Source organism: Daphnia pulex, chromosome 2, assembly GCF_021134715.1.
Source record: "Daphnia pulex isolate KAP4 chromosome 2, ASM2113471v1".
Lineage (NCBI taxonomy): Eukaryota > Metazoa > Arthropoda > Branchiopoda > Diplostraca > Daphniidae > Daphnia > Daphnia pulex.
Genome location: NC_060018.1, coordinates 9,426,281 through 9,442,682, shown reverse-complemented (window position 1 = coordinate 9,442,682; position 16,402 = coordinate 9,426,281). Strand labels below are relative to the sequence as shown.

General features: G+C 39.5%; 1 protein-coding gene and 1 long non-coding RNA gene across 3 annotated transcripts; one reads left to right on the top strand and one right to left on the bottom strand.

Annotated features, from left to right (window-relative positions):
* Positions 1-6,017: 6,017 nt before the first annotated feature.
* Positions 6,018-6,917, top strand: LOC124203807. 2 transcript variants are annotated; one of them, XM_046600679.1, is made up of 4 exons: positions 6,018-6,113; positions 6,190-6,356; positions 6,420-6,512; positions 6,600-6,917. In XM_046600679.1, the coding sequence occupies exons 2-4, from the start codon at positions 6,191-6,193 to the stop codon at positions 6,806-6,808; spliced, it is 468 nt and encodes a 155-aa protein (XP_046456635.1). In that variant the 5' UTR covers positions 6,018-6,113; position 6,190; the 3' UTR covers positions 6,809-6,917. The 2 variants fall into 2 exon arrangements, with proteins under 2 accessions (XP_046456635.1, XP_046456626.1); XM_046600670.1 differs by having other exon boundaries at positions 6,420-6,917.
* A 1,609-nt stretch (positions 6,918-8,526) lies between these two features.
* LOC124207449 lies at positions 8,527-10,102 on the bottom strand. Its single transcript, XR_006879987.1, has 5 exons — positions 10,010-10,102; positions 9,767-9,933; positions 9,346-9,698; positions 9,200-9,277; positions 8,527-9,142 (listed from the first exon to the last, which is right to left on the bottom strand). It is a non-coding gene; the product is annotated as an uncharacterized LOC124207449 (long non-coding RNA).
* Between the last annotated feature and the right edge of the window lie 6,300 nt (positions 10,103-16,402).

The window sequence follows — 16,402 nt, the reverse complement described above, 5'->3', positions numbered from 1 at the left end:
TAACTTCTATTTGATGAAAAAGAAAAGTATCTATACAAATCATTTTTTATTTTTAAAAAAAATATTTGATGAAATAGAATAGTTAAGTAAAAAAATAAAAACAAAATGGGTCTACTTCCAGGAGCGTTATTGAATAAAGCCTCCGACCATTTTTTTTTATGAAAGATGACTTTGAAAACTATGTGCTCTCTAATTTTGAAATAGGTGACTTGTTTCGTTTCACAACCCGCTTTTGTGTGTCTTTCGGTTTCCCCCATGTTTTTTTGGAAGGAGGAGGAGCTTACTCCTCCGTGGTTTTCGCCGTAAATATCACAAATTCGCAATATATTTATTTTTCCCAGTTCATCGCTTCACTATTTATAAGTTGAATATGTGAACCTTGTTTATAGTTCATCGTTACATATTATCTGTTTATCTATGGTGTATGAAACACAATAAAATTTATATTATTTGGATTATTTGAGATGCATCAAGGTCGAAAGGGGAGTCATAATGCTGTTATGCCTAGAAAGAGTCAGTCCTTTTTTTTCTAAGCTGATCATTCTTTAAGTGCTTCTCGTAGCTTATATATTCTGTGTCGGAAAATCTCTCATCTTTCATTTAATCATAAATTCGTATGGTTAATGGCTACTTCAATAAGAAACATAAAAGAGTGCGCAGTCAGATTACATCTCGGGGACAAATTGTGCTTCAGCAATACATATGTGTCTGAAAACAGCTCGCTCATCACGCTTGACGACAGTGATACAATAAACAATAAAATATAGACTGAACATCAAGAACATCAATAAGAGATGTTTGCATCATGTTGCGGCTTTCTCAACTCATTTTCACAAACAGAAAAAATCAACAAAGTGCAGAGACCCGTTTGGAATACATTAGCCAAGCTTGGGAAAAAGTAAAGGAAAATGTATTGGTAGTAAGATGACATCATTACTTCATGCTGATCAAAACGCCTTGAAAAGTGCGACAATTCATATTTACCAGGGCAGTAATTATGTTTTGATTGTTATAAACATTTATTGAATTCCGTCTCTGTGAAAAACTTTCAAAGCCCAATTTTCTCGCCTTCAAGCAGTCTTGAATCTCTCAACAAAAATGCGCTTCATGACAGCGACGAAATCTTTTCACCGTTCCAAAGAACTAAATTAGAAGCAACGAATCCGTTATTTGAAGCACTTGACATAACCCCATTGAAAATCAAAGAAAAATCTTCCCATGCCAGAACACTGGATTACCTTGAGAAAAAGGTCAGCAATATTGAAAGTACTTCAATCATCATTTTCTGGCAATGAGACTAAAATTTCTACAGAAAGCAGCATTGAAATTTTCTCATCAACTGACGCACAAATTTGGATACATGTCCTGAAAAATCGCTGCGCCAAATTAAAATCAACGAAGAAAAGTGCCAAATTGTTGTAATTATTAACGTTAGCGCCCACTTCTTGATTACTTAACAGACGGCGGCATTTTTCTCCGTATCAGTAAATGAAGTGCGTCTCTTATGACTATTGAAAGAGGAGAAAGGAATATTATAAAGACTTATTCAAAGAAATCAAGAAAGATATCAGACAGATGGTCCTTCGAACCGGACAACGAACCACAAATTATTATTATCATTGCAGGGGACTCTATCATGAGGTATTTCAAGAATATATCAGGCAAGGGTTCCTCGTACTCGCAGACTTGTCATATCAGGGTCCGGTGGCCTATACACCGCATCGGCACATCGGCACAGTGCGGAAAGAAGCAGAATCAACGAAAGTAAGACCGGTATTTGATGCTTCTGTAAAACAAAAAGGGGAAAGAAGCCTAAATAGCTGGCTAGAACCAGGTCCGAATTTGAATCCAAATTTAATGGCAACAATAATGAAATTCAGAAAAAAGAAAATATGTTTGACGGCGGACATCAAGCAAGCCTTCTTTCAAATTAAGCTGCATAAATTACCCTTATGGGTAGATGACCCAGCAAGCAAAGACAGGAAAATAATTTACTACGTATGGACACGACTCGCATTCGGGATAACCTGTAGCCCATTTATCCTAAGAGCAGTGATAATTCACCACTTAGACTCAAAAAAGGAAAGGGTAAAAAGCATTTTAGAGAGACTCTATGTGGATGATTGGATGGGCGGGTCAGTTGACATCAATAGTGCAGTAGAAAAAATACTATGGACAAAACAAGTGTTTAAGACGACGCGAAAATGCCGTTAATCAAATGGTGCACGAATAGCGAAGAATTGAAAGAAAAACTAAAAGGAATAATCGAATTCTCTACGAAAAAGAAAGAAATGGACTCGGAGCTAACCGATGAGACGAAAAAAGCACTAGGTATCCTATGGGATCCAGTCAAAGAAGAATTTCTGTTCAACATCAAACACATGAAAGAGGAGGTTGAAAAAAAAACGCAATTATAAAAAGAACGCTGTTCAGCCTCGGTTCGAAAATTTTCGATCCGGTTGGATATGTATTACCAGCAACAATGAAAGCACGGCTAGTGATGCAGAAAATATGGTCGGAACCCACAAAATGGGATGAATATGTAACTCCGGCAACTTTAAAAGATTGGAACCAATTTGTGAATGGTATAGATGGAATCGAGGATCCGATCCCTAGATGGACAGGCATAAGCGACAACGAACACAGTGAAATACACATATTTTGTGATGCCAGCTAAGACGCTTATGCGGCAGTAGCCTATCAAGTCCAAGGAAATAGAAGTATGCTGATCGCCTGTAAGGCCAGGGTAGCACCAAGTCCGAAAAGGTCAGTGACTATACCGAGAATAGAACTGTTGGGGAACCTAATAGCAAGTACACTAGGAAACTATCTAAGAACGGAGCTAGACTACAAAGGGAAAGTTACGATATGGACAGACTCAATCATATCCGTAGGATGGATAAAATCAGATGAACAAGCATGGCCACAATGTGTACAAAACAGAATAAGTAAAATCAAAGAGGCAAAAGCAGAAATCAAATTCTGCACAGGAATTGAGAATCCATCTGATCTCCCATCAAGGGGTACATCAGTTAAAGAAATAAATTACACGAAATGGTGGAACGATATAGGATTGGCGTAAAACCAAAGAAGAACTGGAGGAATATCCGGTAAAAATAGACAAAGGAAAATCTATACCAGAAGCAAAAAGAAACCATGTGAATACCGTGAAAATAAACAGAAAGAAACTCAAATCATGGGTGAAAAATGTGAGCGAGTTGGACACAGCACTGCTAAGGCAATCCATAATATCTAGAGCGGTCAAGTTGCTTTGTAAAAAGCCGATAAACCCAACAAACCACACGGTAAAATTCAAGAACAAGGAATTCACAGTAAAAATCACTCCACCAGAGGATCTGAGAGAAGCAAAGTTCATGCTAATAAGGAAAGCACAGCAGCAGAAATATCCAAACTTGTACGATGCCCTGAAAAAAGGAAAAGCAGTAAACATAAAAAGCTTGGAAAAGCTAAGACCAATATTTGATAAAACAAATATGATAATAAGATGTGTAGGGAGACAAGAAGCAATGTTTTCGCACCAGAAAATACTGCCATTGATCCTATTACCACCAGATCACCGAGTAACAAAGTTGATCATATGGGATCTGCACAAAACAGACAGTGGGCACTTGAAATGATTGAACATGGTCTCCTCACATTATAAAGAATATTGTGAAAATACTTTGCTGATGAATCCTTGTGGTCGGACCACATTCTTTCAATTACGACCGCAGCACGTCATCGAAGTTGGTTCCGCAGGAACCCACTCTGTGTGCGTTTGTGAAAAACATAAAAACGTGAAGATTTTGATCGACTGTCTGTGCAAAAACATAATGATAGCGCATTCTTTCATGGATAAATTGGTCTGCGACATCGAAATCGTGTTTGTATGATGTCAAGGTGTGCTGATTGCCCCTTATCTTCTGTTCTTCTCGAACATTTTCTCTCTTTTATTTATTCAAGAACTACCATACAATTCCAACAGTGGAACAGTACCGATAGGACTACGTTGGCCGTCGCAGAGCTACCAATTGACGACTTTCTCAATAAACTGACGGATATGATTAGTGGGTTTACTACACATCATTTTGTTGCCAAAAAGCAGGGAAGATATTGCAAAGTTGAAGGAAAACTTGAAATCAAATGAATGTATATTACAAGGGGATTACTCCCAGAATTATTCAATGACTATGCAAGACGCTACACAAGGAATGTTTTGCAATGCCCCTAGTCAAGAATAAACTGAAGTAATAACTTTCTGATTTCATCATGCAAAAGAGAAAAATGTTATAGAAATGGGGAATCAGGCCGTTGCCTCCAAAGAGATCACGACTTGATCTGGATAGTGAAGAGAGTCATAAGGGTGAATCTGATGTAAAACATTTGACGTCTGAATGTGTCAAAGGGATAGTTGATATCGAAGATACTTCCCTTAGCAATAGCGATCTTCTAGTAGTACCACCTGATTCCACACCCATTCCAGTATTCGACTAGAACAAGCCTTTTTAAAGGATACATTTTAAATGTATCATTTATATAGAGATTGGCGTTGCAATTTTCAAGGGAAAATGTTTATAATATATATGAAAGATTTTTTAGATAATGCCACTGTATTCAGGATTTGGACAAACGGCGGTCTTCCTCGTACAAAGCGTTAAAAAACTGGCGGTTCCCAATATAAGCTATCAGTTCGCACTGACCAAATGTGTCAGTCACATTATCTGAAGATGAGCCTGCAAAGAAATTACAAGGGTTCTCTACTATAGCCAATTGATAAAAAAGACAAAAACTTTGGAACATTCTTCTCTTGTAAATGTTCGGACTGCGGATCGTGGACACGGTAAAATTGTGGATGTGGGACAGAACCTTCAAGGTGAGAGCATTTTCGGTATAATTTGCAAAATATTTTCTTTCGCCCGTCACTATAACATTGTCTCGGCGAGCATGTATCCTGAATAGAAGAATTGCAATTATAATTGTTGTTTTTCATGAACGACATATGATTTTAGTTATTACTACTGTTTCTACAAAAATTTCCTCACTTTCTGTGGATGTCTTACTTTTTCACATGAATACCCACTCTATAGCCGGTAGATTAGGAACATCTGGTGCTTTTGGTCGGCTGTTGCGTATGTTTCTTAACATCTAGTAGATATAGCTGTCCAGCCTAGTTAAAGATTAAGCTGTAGCCAGAAGTGACGCCATCGCCCCGGAATCACGCAGAATGCTTCTCGCACGCGTTGTACGATTTAAGCATTAATTTAAGTTCAACTAAAAATGTTAAAATCGATGAAGTTGAATCTGACGGGAAGTTCATCCAACTTAATAACAAGAGCGAAGAGGTTTAAATGTTTTCTTCAGATAATTTGTAATTTATCCTGAAAATGTGTCGTCAATTTTCAAGAGGAGGTATTGTTGAATGCATGCAGTTTGGTTCACGAGACCCTGAAAGACCGAACTGTTTACCAATTTCATCGGGCAATCAAAGTGGCTCCCGAAGGGACTGTGTCTATTTGGTCCTCATGTATGCGGCTGTAATTTTTCAGCATTGGTTTGGCACAAAACGTGCAAAATTGAGGCGTTGTTTTGCTGGTTTTGGTTTTATGTACAGTTGTCTTTTCTATTTAGACAGTGGAAAAAAAACACGAGCCACCTTCCACTCTGGTGATGGAGACACAGCGATGGTACAGTATCCTTAAAAAAATCAGAATGAATTTTCTTTCAAAAAGCCCCCTATCCATATTGCAGGGAACTGTGTTGGGCTATTAGCACAAATTTAGAGGGAAAGGAACAAAGCGAAAGGTGGGAAGAAAGAAACCCGTCCACTTTCCGAAAAAAAAAATTAGGAATAGCCTTAAGGTGCGTTCACACTGCCACTAACGCAGCGTTACGGAGCGTAGCGTAGCTTAGCGCCACTGGGTGTTAACGGAAGAATCGGTACTGTAGCGTAAGGGTGTTTGAATCTCCTCCCCCCGGTAGATTGAGTTGACTCTTTTTTTTCCAGCAGATGGCGTCCTCAACTCTTAATGACTCTGTTTACTTCTTGACAGCTGGAAATGATTTCGTTCAGTTCAATTCTCGTTTCTTATTTCAACGCGTCGAAATCGTAATAGGTGAGTTCTTTCGATTTCCTGTTTCATCATTGGTATAGATTGTTTAAACTTGTAACCTTTTATTTGAAACCATTAGAATGGCGTCGTTAGATTCTCAATTTATTTGGAACCTAGAGTTGGACAATCAGCTCATGGAGCTGATAGAACAATTTCCTTGTCTTTATAACCGAAACGATGAATACTTCAAAGTTCCCTGGAAGCGTAATGATGCAATTGCAGAAATTGGGAGAATTTTGGGATGTGGTAAGTCATTGTATGTAAAATGGAATTATCAAGCGTAAGCTAATAATGTTTTATTGTATCTAGACATGTTTGAGGTAGCGAGAAGATTCAGGCAGTTAAAAGAAAAATACATTACTGACATCACTGAATCCCAGGACGCAGAAAAATTTGTGATGTGTAAAATGGATTTTCTTCAACCACACCTTGAATCTCATAGTCCCACTCCCAACAATCAATCTTCAGAATTTGACTTTGAATTCGTAGATGTTCCAAAAGAAACTGAGAAGACCAAGAGAACAGCTGTTGATGAGGACCATCCTTCAAAAAAAAACATCATTACTACGGAAAATACTGTATGGAGCAGCTATGGCATTAGTCTGGGCCAGACGTTGTCCAACTTGAACCCTCAAGCGGCCTGCTCTCTTCGCCATTCCATTGAAAATATCATTTTTCAAGAGCTTAACGAAAATTAGTTTTTTTTTTATTTATTTTTATTGGAATGTGGCTTACAATTCAAATAAAAATATGGCAATGCCTCGACATTAATACGCTTACCTTTGTCCTTTTTTCTATTTCATGAGACATTAATCTGTTGAAAGTCCTCAGAAACTGTCCTCTTGTGTCACAAGGGTTTCAAGTGTAGTCAGAAAGTTGTAATCTATGCATTTCCCCATTCGTTTAAAAAAGTACGTCGCCTTTCTATGCTGCTATTTCATGGCACGCATAGCGATTGCAAGACAACGTCGTCGTCCAAGAGGTCGTAAATGGGTGAATTCTCTTAACACGGGAGATAACAGAAAAAAATATGGTGCATATCGTGCTATCCTAGCAGAATCTAGGTTGTCGAATGAGTCAAATTTCTTTTATTTTGTTCGAATGACACCAAGTCAATTCGAGTATATTCATTCAAAAGTAGCTCCATATATACAGCCCGGAAAAACAAATTTTCGTCATTCAATCCCGACTGGTAAGAATTTATCATTTTATTGTATGCTGAATTAATTAAAGGAAAATATGTTTGGTTTTCAGGAGAACGCCTTGCATTAACTCTGCGATTCCTGGCATCCGGAGAAACTCTGCATTCTCTACGCTATAGTTTTCGAGTCGGTGTATCAACAGCACATTCTATTGTCCGATCGACTTCACAGGCAATATTCTTAGCATTATCACCTACATACATGAAAGTACCATCTAGTCCGGATGAATGGGAGACTATTGCAAACGATTTCCACAATATATGGAATTTTACGCATTGCGTTGGAGCATTGGATGGAAAACACATCAGGATAAGTTGTCCAGCACTCTGTGGCTCACAATTTTGCAACTATAAAAACTTCCACAGCATTGCTAATGGGATTAGCGGATGCCAGATACCGCTTCATTATTATTGATGTGGGAGCAAGGTAAAATTTTAAAAGCATGAATAAGTAACAAATCGTTGTTATTCGTTGTATTATAGCGGAAGAGAAGATGATGCCGCAATTTTCTCAACCTCAACATTATCTGCCGCATTAAAGAGAAATGAAATGAACCTTCCACAGCCATGCCCTTTGCCGCATTCTGTTTCTGAATTTAAGATGCCTTATGTTATCGTCCTAGACGAGGCATTTCCTTTGTTGCGTAATGTAATGCGGGCTTACCCTGGTCGGACAACGGGATTACTCCCTATCGACAAGAAGGTTTTCAACTACAGGTAGTACTTCATTGATTGTGAGATGATGTGTTTTTCCATTTTATTTGAATTGAGTTATACAGGTTGTCCAGGGTTCGCCGCGTAGTGGAAAATGCGTTTGGGTTGTTGGTTGATCGATGGCGACTACTGAAATCTGAAATAAATGCCAAACCAGAAAATGTAGAGAACTTCACAAAAGCCTGTTGTGTGCTTCACAATTACCTACAGTCGGATGAAGAATTCGATCCTGACGAAAGGAATTTCGATCCTAAAACAGATTTCTTAGAACAAATGATACTTCCGCAATCATCACGACAAAGTAAAGTTGATGGTCATCGTATTCGGGAGAAGTTTAAAAATCATTTTATGTTTGAATATGTGTTGGCTTGGCAGCAGGAACGTGTTGTGAATGATGGATATTCCCCAGTAGATGAGCAATGAATTGTGAATAAAATAGTGCAAATTCCGCTTGTCATTGTTTTATTTTTTTCATTAGCTGTAGTCACCAGGAGAGTCGAACTTCTGTTTAAAAAAACCCGACGCTTTATTTTACAAACCCACACCCTTCCTCTAGTCATCTACAATTGACATTGTGGTCTTTTATTGTTATTAAAGAGAAGGATCATAATAGCTGATTGGCAATAATGAAATCATACAATTAATAGTCTTAAACATTGTCTGTATTTTTCCAATCATTCCATCACATTTAACATTCTATGTAACAAGAGCTGAGTTAATGAAGAGAAACATAACTTGGATTTTTTTTCAAGAAACAAATTGTGAAAATCAGAACTGTTGCGACATCGATGTGAAAATACCATTTTCACATCGATGTCGTACAAATAAATTGTGCAAATCAGTACTGTTGCAACATCGTTGTGAAAATGGCATTTTCAATTTTGTGACGAACACGCCGAGCAATTGGTAATGGCATCTCAGCAAGGGATTTTCCTACTGAGATGCCATAAGCATTCCAAACACTATTTTCAATGGTGGTTGAATGGTGGTTCGAAGGTTGAATTTGTAGTTGGAGGACTGTCTTTACATGATTCCAAGAGCGAACCCAAATCGTTCAGAAGTTCAATTTCGTTTCCAGATGCAATTTTCGTTTTGCGCCGGCCAATAACCTTGGGGACTTTTACAGAATATAAGATATAAGTTAACTCGATTAATTTGAATCATTCATATTTACCAATATGGGGTGTTGTAGGTGTATTAATTATCTACTTGGCTGCTGGTGTTTTCAATATGGGTGTCTCTTTCGATTGTCCTAAATTCAATTTAAAGGGAGACACATGAGGTAAATGGCATATTATATTTACAGATAATATTTCAAACCTTGATTAGGATGGCTTGCAGAATTTTCCTTATCCTCAGTATCAGAAAGCTGCACATCTTCAACCGATTTAAAGCACCCAGTGGAATCGGATCGGTCTGATAAAGTAGAAGGGAAGTTCCCAGATCGACGGTGAAATTGTTGCAATGTAGTATGCTGATTAAATATAATGAATATTGAAAATCTTACTTTCTTCGCTGTATGAACTTGTCAAGGAAAGACATGCATTCGAACAATGCCCATTTTGATGTAGGCTGCTCATCCACAGGAGATCCACTTGGCTTCTTGGTTGAGCCACGCTCTCTACGGTACTTCTCCTTAAGCTTTGTCCACTTTTGTTTTACTTCAGCAACATCTGTGGTATAACAAAAAAAAGGAACGATAACTTGAGGTCCAAACCACACAATTATAATAAGTACTCACCACATCCTATTCCTTTGGAAATTTTGAGGAATGCACTTGCCTTCACTTCAGCATTACGATATTCTGGAATATTCACATTGTAAATGCAAGGGTAATCCATCAAACACATTATTAACTTCTCCTCAAGTTCAAGGGTCCAATAAAAGTTGCAATGAAACGACGCCATTCTAATGGTTTCAAATAAAAGGTTACAAGTTTAAACAATCTATACCAATGATGGAACAGGAAATCGAAAGAACTCACCTATTACGATTTCGACGCGTTGAAATAAGAAACGAGAATTGAACTGAACGAAATCATTTCCAGCTGTCAAGAAGTAAACAGAGTCATTAAGAGTTGAGGACGCCATCTGCTGGAAAAAAAAGAGTCAACTCAATCTACCGGGAGGAGGAGCTTCAAACACCTATACGCTACAGTACCAACTCTTCCGTTAACACCCAGTGGCATTACGCTACGCTAAGCTACGCTACGCTCCGTAACGCTGCGTTAGTGGCAGTGTGAACGCACCTTTAGGCTTGCTGTCAATTTTTGAACGAGTGACGAGAAAACCCATAATCTTCCATCACAAACCAGGAAAAACTCAAAGGAACCGCCTTAAGTCACTTCTTTAACAATCGACAATGAGCTTAAGTCGGTTCAATTAGTTTTTCGTGCCATGAAAAATCCAGACAGTCTGTCTGATTTCATTTCTATTTTTTTTTTGGGGGGGGGGGGGAGGGGGGGAGGGAGGGAGGGAGAAGACATGGCCAGTGGCTTATTAATTCTTTTCCTTTCTTCCCGCCTTTCTTTTTCTTCCTAGCCCTACAAATTTGTGCTAAAAGCCCAACACAGTTCTCTGCAATATGGATAAGGGGCTTTTTGACAATAAATCGCATTCGGATTTTTTTAGGGTACTGTACATTGATAGTAAAATGGTGACTCGTTTGTACGATGAAAAGTAAATTGTAAGCAATTGTCCGAAGTTGGTGCCCTCCCATATTTGTTACATTGTGAGTTGTTTGTTGTTTCGCCCCACCGTAGGAAATGGCTAAGCGAGAGAGCAAAGAAGAGCAGCTTTACACGCCAACTCCGTCGAAAAAGTAGGTCCACCCGCAACTGACCCGCAAAAATCGCTGTACTTTTGTAATCTGAAAAAGAGGGAGGGCAATTTTCATTCTGATGCCATCTGTCGCATTCTTATCTGTAGGCTACATTAAAAATTGTCTCATCATCATCTCTGCTGGCCTCTTATTTTCCTGCCCTGTTATGTTGTCGGATCTCATGTCCAATTGGTGTTTCCATTCACGTTCCTCCGGTCAAAAGTGTCTGTCGGCATTGCGGGATAGCTTATTGTGTTTTGCATTTCAGTGCAATGAATAGTCAGTATTATATAGACATAAGTTTCGGCTCTCTTGTATTATAGAAAGATTCGATCCATGTTTCCTATTATTACTCAGCCGAAAGAAATTGGGGCCTTAAAGAATTCGATTATCTCCACGCGTACGCTTCTGGCTAAGTGTGTGTGTCACGGGAAAGTCAAAATGTTTCATTCCTCTCCCTCTTGGTTCTTTGTACAGTTGTATTATCAAACTGCGTCGTTTTGATCCGAGTACAACGTACACACGGTAAATACATATTCTTGCTTTTAAATCTATCTATTACATATATGTACGTGCTGCACACTGTACACGACTGAGCTGTGAAGAAGAGCAGATATAAATAGAGAATAGGTTTTTCGGTGATGTATTGATCGCCGATTTTCTATAGATATATATTTTTCATTCGACTGGGTTTCCGTCTACATGCTCACACGAATTCTCGTTTTGCGAATCACGGAAAGGATAAAAAGAGAGAAATGCACAGAGAAAGAGAAAGGAATAAAAATAATGTCAACGTATTTATTCAGTTATGTCCCGCGCATCAACATCATCACGAAAAGTAAATTGTTGTTGTGTCCGATATTAAGCTAACTGCTATTCAATTCATGACGAATGTGATTCCGGTTATGTCAAGGAAACTATGAACTCACAAGGTTTAGTTTGAATTGACAATTCGAAAGAAGACGTTATTTATTTGCAACTTGGATTCATTATTCCTAATGTTAAGATCTGATGTGATATTCTTCTCATTATTACTGTGATGGCAGCAGAGATTAACGTCATCATTCTCTTATTGTTGGAGTGCCACCGAAGGGCAATTCTTCCTGCTAGCCATTCATACAATTTACATTATTTGATGGATCCATGCGCCTGTGGATATGTGGGAGGGGGACGGAAGGATCTGGATACATAGTATGGTCGAGTTTGGGTAATATTGATTTTACTCTGATACAAGATTACTGCGTGTCGGTGAATATATCCTTTCGAAATATTAACGTTATTTTGGTGACGCAATCATCTCTTATTGACCGAATGCACTCAATCAAACGGTAGATATGCACTTAAGCGCGTATTAAATCAACATGACGACGGTTTTATCTGTAACGTTTTGTATGAACAGGAATTAGCTCGTGTCGTTCAGGGTGTCTAACGTCGTCAACAGGTTTGCGATTATTTCAAAGAGATTGCGAAAGTGGGACCTGTAATTCAGGTTCTACCTTTAGCGTTCAACTTTGCATACCAAACGAACAGGTAATACTTTTTAGCCAGCCAACAGCTTTATTTGAATTATATTTAACTTTGGATCGAATATGTCTAGAAATGCCAACAATATCAGCCCGTGACAACATTTGCGAACCAGGTTTGTTGACAGCAACATTGGATGGACCTTCATCACGGAATTCAGCCAATTGGTTCGTTTTCATTTTCTCTTTTCAACGTTTGGTTTTTTTTAATTGCTTTCTCAAATAGAACTTACCGAAGATGCGTACGTCGTGCATTGCTGTGATCCCGGTCCGATGAGCTTACAGCAGCCATCGGCGAGACGGGCTGGTGTCCCTCGGGAACGTTATGTGATCTTCTGAAACCGGCATTATGTTCTCAGCGGAAAATGTGTTGTAAGTGCTTTTCTGAGAAAGTTGTTCATACTCACGATAAATATTTTACAACAAATAATCTTTTTAAACAATGTAGGAGTTTAATGAAGAAGGAGTACCAAAGAAAATTTGAACTGGATCAAAACACACTCTGAATTTTTCAACGCGATTTTCATCTCTAATATTCCTTTTTAAGTGTTTTGTTTGAGTTTTTATTTTGTAAAGCATTTCTGTTTTTTATCAATACGAAACTAAAAACATTGTTCAGAACGAAATTTGTGTTCAATTTAATGATCAATATCACCGTCAAGTGGATGAAATCTCATTATTTATTATTCTCATTTTTGTTGACGACGGTTTAGTATGCAGTAATAGGGCTAACACACTTACTTACATACTTGAAAATCTTTTTGAAGTACGGTCTTTTCCGGCCAATCGTTTCCAAGGACTATACATCAACAGATATCGTGAAAAACGTCAACTCAATCTCTCGCAGTCTGACTTCATCTAAACAATCCTGGAATAATTCAACACACAATCCTGTCACCCAAAAGGTACATCCAGACCCAAATCACTAAGCAACATCATTCTCCCTGCAGATTCAGTCACTGACCACCAAAATGTGCCACCAGTACCGTATCGCGAAAGCATCGGAAGTCTCATATACGTGACGACAATGACTCGCCCAGATATCGCATTTTCGGTAAGCCAAGCTTCTCAATTTTGCAAGAACCCTGGAAAAGGACACTGGAATGGAGTCAAAAGGATCCTGGCTTATCTCGCTGGAACGTCACATTTTGTTCTTCTCTTTTATGGCAACAAAGAAGAAAAACTGGTCGGTTATTCCGATTAAGATGCAGGGAATGTTGATAATTAGAAAATTGCTCGAGATCGCGTAGTGATCGATGAGCAGTTGGAATTGTATGAAATTAGAGAGACCTTAACTGGGTGTGGACACGATGTATTACAGCCATTTGACGAAACACAAAAACAAAAGAAAAACGGATTGTCTTCTTCGGGCTATAACGCCCCTTGCCACCTCAGACCTTTGAGGCTTCCTATACATAACTAATAAATAGTAATTCTTCTGTGGGTAACGGAATCCTCTGCATCTTGATGTCTGAGTGGCGGTCAATAGCCATTGCCGCGACCCCTGTACAAAAAAGAACATTTAACAACTGTTGGGATGGTGGGTGGGTGCCTTAACTTAGTTGAGGTCTCTCTAATTTCATACAATTCCAACTGCTCATCGATCGCTACGCGATCTCGAGCAATTTCCTAATTGTACTCAATTAGCTCCACCTTAACTGGTTGATTTAGAAGTCTAGTATTCACTCCACTCCAGAATTGCATTCTGGAAATTTTCGGAGACGATTCTTTTTTTTATAGTGTGAGGAAAACTTTCCGTTGCCCAGCTACCCGTAAGAAGGATTGTTTCGATAGGCAGCCCAGACGATTTTGCTTTGGAGGCCAAAGCTCCGCGGGTAGAATGAGCGCTATATACCGATGTGTCGACCCCTGCGTCGGCTAACACTGATTTAATCCAACGGGCAACAGACAAAGATCCGATTGGAGCGTGTGGAGATTTAATGCCCAAAATCAGGCTGGAAGGGGGCCGGCTTTCTCTGAACGATCGATTCAAATTTACGTACCTTTCAAGGCACAGGACTGGGCAAAGGTTGGAAGGGGGGTCCAGCTTACACAAAGAGAAGGATTGGATATCGTTCGACTTGCGTTGATTCTTCATCAGCTTCAATAAGGCGAACTTCACGACTGGACCCGAGAAAACTATTGACTCCGAATCCAATTGCTGCAATTTCGGAAACTCTAAATAAGGATGTAAGTGCTAATAAGATGACAAGTTTATGCGACAAGGAGGTGAAGCTCAAGTCTACATCCGGTCCAAGTGATTGAAAATGGCACAAAACAACCCCGACATCCCAAAATCAGGTATATTTTGGCTTCGGTGGAGTGGAATTAAATATGCCCTGCATTAACTTGATGACTAATGGATCTTGCCGACATCATAGCCTTTCATCTGCTCCAGCGTTCCCGAGAGCATCGAACGATACACATTGATCGATCTATAAGCCAAACCTTTTCCGTGGAGGTCGGACAAAAATTCTAAAATCGTACCTAGAGCAGGAGACACGGGATCTTGATCCCGTTCTGTACACCAACTGACCGAACCGTTCCAGCAGCTCTGGTAGGCAGTTGATGTGGCCTCACGATTTCCAGCCAGGAGTAGGTGGACCACTTTGTCCGAAAGGCCTTTGTTTTCGAGTCTTTGCCTGATAAGGCCCATGCGATCATTAGCAGCGACCCTCGAGCCAGCAGCGGATGAGGGTTCCCTTCCGGATCCGACAGTAGATTCACCACCGGTTTCAGGATACGGGGCGGTTGGTATGCCAACTCCATTTAATTTAATTTAATAAAATTTAATTATTGTTGGCCACCAAGGTTGTGCTGGCCAGACCGGCGTCAGCAGAAGCGCATCCGCTTGATCCCTCCAGATCTTTAAAAAGCATCTGTGAATGAGTTTGAACGGCGGGAACGCATAGCCTCTCAATTTGCCCCAATCCAACGTGAATGCATCCACTGCCATCGCGTCCGGCTGTGGCTGCCAACTGATGAATTTGTCCAGCTGACGGTTCCAAACTGCTGCAAATAAATCTATTTGCGGGTTCCACAGAGACGCTATTTGCTGGGAATAGTCCAGCCGTAGTTTCCAATCGCCGGCTTCCAGATTCAGCCTGGACTGGTGATCTGCAACCACATTCAAAATACCTGGTACGTGTACCGCCTGGATCGCAATCTGTCTACTTTCACACCAAGATACGATATCTAACATGATAGCGTTCAGATTGGCTGACTTGGTCCCACCTGCTCATTAATGTATCGATCCCTGTCATCTTCCGACCAAGGGCCTCTTGTCGTAACACCGTTTTGTACTCCCCCTCATCCTTTTTTTGACGCGTTCGAATATAAAATAATATCGGGTTCTACAGCTGTCATGGCTCGGCTGTTTAAGGACTCAATGTTGTCAACCCACCATTTTAGATTGTCCCGCGACTCTCTGTCTAGCTTCACGATAGCGCTAAGTGATCCATTAAATCTAGAGTTTTCATTTATATGAAAACGTTGCAGTGCCCTGTAATGGGCCTGTGCGAAAGGAATGCATTTGACTGCCCAAGCTAAATTCCCTACAATTTTCGCAATCTCCCGGAGCGAAGCTGTTTCACGCTTCATTAGGTCGTTACATAAATACAAAATTTCGACCAACTTTTCCTGACGAAGAGAGAGAGAAAGGTGGAGGGAATTTACAAACAAACCCAGATATTCAATGATCTGCGTTGGCTTTTCGATAGTTTTTTCAATGTTTATTAAAAAACCGCAGTTTTCTAATATTTCTTTAGCTAATAAAAAATATTTCCTCGCCCCTTCCTCGCAATTGTTAAGCAAAAGAATGTCGTCAAGGTAAATAATGAGACGAACCACTTGTTTCCTTATGAAAGTTATGACTGGCTTTAAAACTTTAGTAAAAATCCAGGGTGCGGACGACAAACCGAAGGCCAGGGTTTTAAACTGATAGAAAACCTCCCCCTATTTTACGTTTGCAAACTTCCGATCCTTCTTGCGCAGGGGGAGGGAGAGATACGCATCCTTCAGATAAATTTTAGTAA

Bases quoted from the DNA above. Each gene is read 5' to 3' on its own strand.
- LOC124203807 (XM_046600670.1), top strand. From the start codon at position 6,191: ATGGCGTCGTTAGATTCTCAATTTATTTGGAACCTAGAGTTGGACAAT. The intron at 6,357-6,419 runs GTAAGTCATTGT...TATTGTATCTAG, and splicing joins TGGGAGAATTTTGGGATGTG to ACATGTTTGAGGTAGCGAGA.